Source organism: Phalaenopsis equestris, unplaced genomic scaffold, assembly GCF_001263595.1.
Source record: "Phalaenopsis equestris unplaced genomic scaffold, ASM126359v1 Scaffold232658, whole genome shotgun sequence".
In the NCBI taxonomy this organism is placed as follows: Eukaryota; Viridiplantae; Streptophyta; class Magnoliopsida; order Asparagales; family Orchidaceae; genus Phalaenopsis; species Phalaenopsis equestris.
The window spans coordinates 149,228-156,913 of NW_018250622.1; the positions used below are offsets into that span (position 1 = coordinate 149,228).

At 36.5% G+C, this 7,686-nt stretch overlaps 2 protein-coding genes across 2 annotated transcripts; both read left to right on the top strand.

The window, feature by feature from the left end:
* Window positions 1–3,635: 3,635 nt before the first annotated feature.
* Window positions 3,636–4,633, top strand: LOC110038355 (L10-interacting MYB domain-containing protein-like). Its single transcript, XM_020743164.1, has 2 exons — window positions 3,636–3,965; window positions 4,046–4,633. Exons 1-2 carry the CDS (start codon window positions 3,636–3,638, stop codon window positions 4,631–4,633), a joined length of 918 nt encoding a protein of 305 aa, XP_020598823.1.
* A 118-nt stretch (window positions 4,634–4,751) lies between these two features.
* On the top strand, window positions 4,752–6,174 carry LOC110038356 (the record flags this gene model as incomplete). Its single annotated transcript, XM_020743165.1, has 3 exons — window positions 4,752–5,273; window positions 5,351–5,582; window positions 5,650–6,174. Coding segments are annotated over exons 1-3 (1,279 nt in total), but the record flags the coding sequence as incomplete, so codon positions are not given.
* Window positions 6,175–7,686: the final 1,512 nt, after the last annotated feature.

The following is a 7,686-nucleotide window of genomic DNA, read 5'->3' on the forward strand; positions in this document are numbered from 1 at the left end:
GTTTCAAAAATACTACCTCAATTTTCTTAAGCTAAAAAAAATAATAATAAAAAAAAAACACTTTTATAACTATGGGTTGCCTCCCACAAAGCACTTGGTTTTACATCGTAAGCCCGACATAACCAGTGCTTATTCTGGTTGACCCAACATCATTCCATCACTAAGTTTATGACGAACCCCTATAAATTAGGGTTTCAATCTATGTCCATTAACTTTAAGTATTTTCTCAGACTTACGATCTTTAAAATCCACTGCTCCATAAGGATAAACTTTTATCACTACAAATGGGCCCATCCACCTGGACATAAGTTTTCCTGGAAATAATATTAACCTTGCATTAGATTGCAAAACTTGTTGTCGTGGCTGAAAATTTTTAGTAAGAATCCTTTGATCATGTCACATCTTTATCTTTTCCTTATAAATCTTAGCACTCTCATAAGATTCATTCCTTATCTCTTCAAACTCATTTAATTGCAATAACCTTTTCTCACTAGATCTTTTAAATAATAAATTAACTCTTTAATCGCCCAATATTCTTTATGCTCAAGTTCAACTGCTAAGTGACAAGTTTTCCCAAATATTAGCCTATATGGGGACATTCTTATAAGAGTTTTGTATGCAGTCCTATATGCCCACAAAGCATAGTCAAGTTTGACTGACCAATCCATTTTTTATGGATTCACAGCTTTTTCCATAATTCTTTTAATTTCCTGATTGGATAATTCAGCCAAAAGACTTGTCTGAGGATGATAAGCAGTAGCAATCCTATGAATTATATGATATTTCTTTAATAACTTCTCCGTTATGCCGTTTTTGAAATGACTTCCCCCATCAGTGATGATAACACTCGACATCCCAAATCTACAAAATATATTCATTTTCAAAAATTTCGCAACACTTTGAGCTTTACATCAGGGTAAAGCAACAGCTTCTATCCATTTGGATACATAGTCCACTGCTAGTAGAATATATAAACTTTTGAAAGATGGTATAAATTGTCCCATGAAATCTTATCCCCAAACATCAAATATTTCAATTTCTAGCATATAATTGAGGGGTATCTGATTTCTTCTACAAATATTGCCTACTCGTTTACATCTATCAAAAGTTTTCATATAAGCATTAACATCTCTAAAAATTGTAGGCCAATAAAATTCAGATTGTAAAATTTTGTATAATTTTGTATGTTGTCATAACAACACCAAGATGTCCCTCTAAATCAGAATTATGATATTTTTGGATAATTTCATAAGTTTTTTTTAATGGTACACATCTTCGAATAATTAGATCATTTCCTTGTTTATATAAAAACGGGTTATCCCAAAAATAAGTATTAGCTTCAGAAAAAAATTTCCTCTTTTGTTGGTATTTCATTCCACAAGTATAATATCCCTAACAATAAAGTTCACAATGTCAGCATATGATCCCAAAATTTGATATGTAAGTATTTATGAAGTTGATACTACTACAACACAAAGAACTTGATCCTTATATGAAAAGTAAGTTGTGTAAAATATATATAATTATAGGCAATTAATAATGGGATTCTACGCAAGTAAGTATATGTACTCTATCAAGTAATAATTAACTTTCTATTTAAGCCCCAATGTCGATCCCACGGGGAAGGTGTAAGTTAGCAATGATAAATTTTAATAAGAAATTACAGAGAATCAAATGAAATCACTATCACTAATTTTGAATTTTGAGATTTTAACCAAACTAAGTTATGTAACTATTAGCAAAAATGGAAATGCAACTTTTAAATATTAACTACAAATCTAAGAACTATGTTTAGGTAATGAAGATTTCTTATGTAAAAAAACATCCTTCCCACTACAATGAAATTCTGGTGAAATGAGATGAAAATATATTGTGCCAAATAAGAGCAATTTTAATTCTCTACCCTGATACAGTGCATAGAAAATCATTGGCTATTCTTAGGTTTAGTCTGTAAATCCGTGGCTAGGCTATGAAAATACCGGCTCCCACTCCAGAACTCCCACTTCCCTTCACCTGAAGGCTAACTCTCGCTTTAGTTTTTAAACACTAAGACAAAATTGGGGATTTTAGTCTGTCACTCTAAAGATTCTCCAATTGTACACCCAACAAAGAATATTTTCCTATTTATTTGCACTTAATTTTTTGAACGAATTTCTCCTTCATGAAATCAAATGTGATCCTCACTTTGTTGTAGAACTCATACTCCCTTTCCCAGATCATATATTTCGCAACATATTTTAACAAATCAATTAGCCAGACTAAAAAGTAAATTAAGTTTGGAGTTAAAAAATCATCACATTTTATTTTATATTTTGATCATGGCACATTCATTTTATCTTTCCATTTCACCATATCTCAGAGAAGGGGGAAAGATAGAGGGAACTACTCAGACTTCATGAGAAAGATGAGACAAAACACAATTTTCATATATAAAATAAAGTTAATACAACACTAAATATACAAGAAAACTTATCTGGAACTTTTCTCAAAGCAAATCCTTTGTAGCCTTTCCTTAGAAATGCAGGAACAGGAATTCTCTCACTTTTCTCCTTCTACAACACTCTTACAGAAATTTTCACACTAAGGGTTCATTTGGGGCCGCGTTTTTTGAGCGTCGCGGTCCCAAACCAAAAAGCTAATATTGAATATGCGAGCTTTCCTTTGGCGGCAGCAGTCGACTGCCGCTAAAAAGGAAGAAAGCAGGTCGCGGGGTCGACCCCGTGGCCTGGCTTTCTCGAGGGTTATTGCCTCCTTTGCCCCCCGCTCCTTTGCCCCGCTCCAAATCCCCGCTAGAGAGCAACCTAGCCTTGTTCGGTAACCCGTCGCTTCCCGCTCGATCTCCCCGCTCCAAAGCTCCTGCTCTGGTTGCTCCCTTCGCGAAACCCCCCTTCTCCTCCCCCTGTTCGGGAAACCACAACTTCCCGCTCGATCAACCCGCTCGATCGCCCCACTCCGAATCATCTACTCTGATTCCTCCCTTTGCCAAACTCCCCCTTCTCCTCCCCTGTTCAGGAAACCGCCGCTTCCCGCTCGATCGTCCCGCTCCGAAGCCCCGCTCGTTGCTCCCTTCGCTCCCTTCGCGAAGACTCCTCCTTCTCCTCCCCCTGTTAGGGAAACCGCTGATTCTTGCTCGATCACCCCGCTCGATTGTCCCGTTTCAAAGCCCCTACTCGTTGATCACTTCGCAAAGACTTCCCCTTCTCCTCCCCTTCCTAGGCTAGCCAATGCTTGTCTACCGATTGCTCGGGTGTTTTGTGCTGATCGAAGCAGCTTGCCTCCTTCCGCCCCACCCAAACCTGATTGAAGCAGGTATATCTTCTCCCAATTTTGTACCCCATATTTTGTTGTTGTTCTTTTATTTAGACAGCATGCTCTGCAAAATGGATGAATAACAGCTGCAATTAATATCAAAAAAAAATATTACATATATACTTGCATGAATTATAACTTATGATTCTTACTCTAATTTCAAAATTTACCAAACTTTACAAGTTAGACTGGTAGATATGTTCTCTTTATAGTTATAACAGTTCTTACTCTTTAACTGATGATATTTGCACAAGTTTGATTTGATTTTTTACTTTTTACTTGATTTTAACTTGACGTTTCATGGCTTTGTTTTGATTAGTCATAACATGAACAATAAATCTAAAGAGGTTGCTACACCTGCATTGTGGGAAAAAGAAACAAAAATACTATTTTGCGATCTTTGTCTTAAAGAGATTGAACGGGGAAATAGACCTACGACTTTTTTTAATAAAGAAGGGTGGCAAAATATTATCAGATGTTTCAAGGAATGTACAGGCAGGGAGTACGACAAGTTGCAAATGAAGAACAAGTGGGACCAACTGAAGAAGGACTGGAAAATTTGGAAAGAATTGAAGAGGGGATCTACGTGTCTGGGTTGGGATCCAGTTAAACAAACAGTTGATGCACCTGATGAATGGTGGGCTGACAGAATTGCGGTGAGAATTTTTTCTACACTTTGCAAATTTGTATCTTCATATGTTTATTATTAATTGGGTGTTTATCAAATTCCATGTAGGTGGTGCCCGCTGCAAAGAAATTTAAGTTTTCTGGAATAGAGCCTGAATTTGAGGAAAAACTCGATCGCATGTTTGGAGGTGTGGTTCCAACGGGGATCTATGCAAGTAGCCCAAGCGAGACAGGGTTTGCTGGCAATGCCGTGAATTTGGGAACCCCTGGAGATTCAGTTGATTTCATTGATGTCCCCAGCCCAGATCAAAACGAAAATGAAATAATTTCTCGTTCCAAACGTCTAAAGGTTATTGGTAAAAGAAAATCTGGTGCTTCTTCCCTCAGACTCGAGCTATCCGAGGCGGTTTCTTTTTTCAAGGCAGAATGTCAGGCTTCTCAATCAAGCTTTATCGAGGAGGCACTTGAAATCTTAAGCACTACAACCAAAATTTATGCAGATAAAGATTTATATCTATTCACAGCAGAATTAATAGAGGACCCGGTTCGTAGAGATATCTTTGTAAAGATGCCAGCAGCCCACAGAGTTGCATTTATTCGGCATTTTTATAATCGTATAAACATTTCAGATGTTTTATATTTTTCATCCTTAGAACCTTTCTACTGCATTATCTTTTATGATCACTTGAACATTTAAGTTATTTTATATTTTTTATCTCTGTTGTAACCTTCTAATTATATGCAAACATCTCTTTTTTATGTCTCAAACTCTCATGCACTTGTCAATCTATTTATACTTAGGGATAATAATCACCATGAATGCAAACAGAAGAAGACAAATAGAGGATCACATTGACTCACGAAGAAGAAAGCGGAAAGGGATGTTTCTGACGGTAATATGTTTGATGCACGAGTACTACAACGCGTACATTGATCGATCGCCATGCATGACATCTTCATATATTGGTGATAAATGGGTTGGAGAGTTTCTTGCAGGGCACCCAACAATATTTTTTAATATGTTTCGAATGAGAAAGACAATATTTATCAATCTCCTGGAATTACTTGTAGGAGCTCACGGCCTTCGTGGATCTTCGAGGACCACTCCACGTGACGTGCTCGCAATAACACTATTTACATTATCCCAAAATGAGTCAATGCGAGGAGCGATGGAGCGGTTTCAGCACTCATCTAAAACAAAAAGCAAGAACTTCTCAATCGGATTGAGCGCCGCACTTGTTAGTCTGTTCTATCATGTCATTAGACCCATAGATTATAAGTTCAAGCAAACACCTGCTGAGATAACGAAGGATGCGCGATATATGCCCTTCTTCAAGGTATTTTATCGAATGCAATATAGTTAATTTTGTTAGAATTTCCACAAATATGTCAAAACTAACATTAACTTAAATAGGACTGCATCGACGCGATTGATGGAACACATGTTGACGCACGTATCCCAAAAAATGATAAGGTTGCATTTATCGGCCGTTGTGGTAGCCCCACCCAAAATGTCATGGCCGTTTGCGACTTCAATCTGTGTTTCACTTTTGTTAAGGCTGGTTGGGAGGGCAGCGCACATGACAGTCGAGTTTTTAAATCTGCGACGCGGGATCCCAATACCAAATTTCCACATCCACCTACAGGTACGCTCGGGATTGAGCTCAATGAATGTCCAACTTGAAGCTTCATATTAATTGTTTGATTTATCAGGCAAATACTATTTGGTCGATGCTGGTTACCCATTGCAACGAGGATATCTAACACCATTTCCTGACACGAGATATCACATACCAGATTTTGCACGTGCTAACAACATTACACGAGGCAGAAAGGAAATGTTTAATAAAAGACATTCATCGTTACGTGGTGTAATAGAGAGGACCTTTGGTGTGTGGAAAAAGAAATGGGTGATAGTCCGTGATATGCCTCCCTACAGCTTCTCCAAGCAATTACAAATTGTGTTCGCTACAATGACCCTCCATAATTACATTAGAAGACATCACTCACGTAATGATATCGACTTCCATTCGGCGGAAGAGGATGAAGAAAATGTGCCTGTAGAAGCCTTTGAATATCGTTTAGGTCATTCTTTCACAGAAGTGGAGAATGATGCTTCAACCACCTGCACTGTAGACGGGGAAGGTGCAAGCGAAATGGCAGAATTGAGGGAACGGATAGCTGATGCGATAGCAGGAGCAGATCGAATCAAACTAGCTTTTATGGATTATAAATCATGTTTATTTTGGATTAGAATAAACATTTATTATGGACATCATAAAAGTACATTCTTTCAAAGTATTTGGTGCATTTCTAGTTTTCCTAATTGTAGGTGATATTTACATTTTTCATCTCGAACACTTTGTTTGAGTGTTTCTTTTATTATAGTTAGTCTTTAGTGTAACATGATTATGTCATTATTATTACAATTGTCATTCCTGTGTTTTGATTTAATTTTTCACAATTGAACATGCTTCTCTTTATGTTAATATAATGAGGTTTAGAATATATATGAAATTGTGGCTACTATTATGAATATTTAACCTTGTGTAAATTGGAGATGATTGATGGAATTTACTTAAATTTTCTGCCAAACAATTTAACTGGAGCGAACAATTTGCATGTAAATTTTTAGGCTGATTTAATTGTGTGATTTGTATGTAAATTTCCCTATTGTTTTATTTTAGTTAAATAGAATGTTAACTTTGCCTTGTAAGTAGCAATGTTTAAGTGTTTTGTATGCAGTTGGCTTTACTTTGGTGTTGTTAGTTTATGTAATCCTTAAAAGAGCACCTTGATGCTGTATACAGATATGAAAGTGTCATAGAAATACTCCTTCAAAAGGACATATTCTTTAAGAAATGGACTAACACATGTATAGGAATCTCTACTTTGGGTAGCCGAGAAGGTGTTAGAAGAAGCATATTAGCCCTGTTTAGGTGTGCCTTTGAGCGTTATTTATTAATCCAATTGAATTTCTTTTAGTGTAGCCAAAGTCTTTAAAAGTGCACTTGGAAGTGTGCTTTACTCTGCGATGCAATGTAGCAGATTTTGCAAGTTCACAAGGTCACTTTCTGAGAAGAGTACAACATGACAACAGTTGGGTTTTACTGTTGCAGGCATTGTACTTGGAATGCTAGCTTCTTTGTGCTGCATTATACTAATCAAGATCTTTCAAGCTGCTTTATCTTCACTTGCTAATTAGTGGAATTCAGAGAAGCTCCTGACACAAATTCTCCGCCGAGTCTGCTTGCTTGTTACCTATTTATGTGCAATTATAAACTGAGGCATGTCTTTGAATATGAAAATTTTCATGAATTGGTCTCACCGGATCCTTTGGATGCAGTTGAAAAATAAAAATGTTGTTTAAGAGATTATCCGATAATTTTTGCAGAGCAACCAGTATTTTATATTTATCCAATCCAATATTTAGCTTATTGTTGATGGCATGAGTTTCTTTTTATATGAGTCCAGCAAACACATATATCTTTGAAATTAACCGAAGATATATGCGTTTGCTGGACTCATACAAAAAGGTATGGAAACAAGGTAGCTAATTGGTATTTCCTATGGTCAAATCTATTCATTACATGTGTTTTTAAATATCAATGATTGGCACATATATGCTTAAAAAGTGTAGATGTGTTGCTTTATTGTTAAATGTTTGCATATCTTTTGGGATTCGTTTTTTATTGGTCATTGGACCATCCTCATATTTGTATTAACTGACCTTTTATTCTTTGGCTGGTT

Excerpts from the sequence above, each read along its gene's own strand:
- LOC110038355 (XM_020743164.1), top strand. The coding sequence starts at position 3,636 with ATGAACAATAAATCTAAAGAGGTTGCTACACCTGCATTGTGGGAAAAA. Across the intron at positions 3,966-4,045 it reads GGTGGGCTGACAGAATTGCG|GTGGTGCCCGCTGCAAAGAA; the intron begins GTGAGAATTTTT and ends AATTCCATGTAG.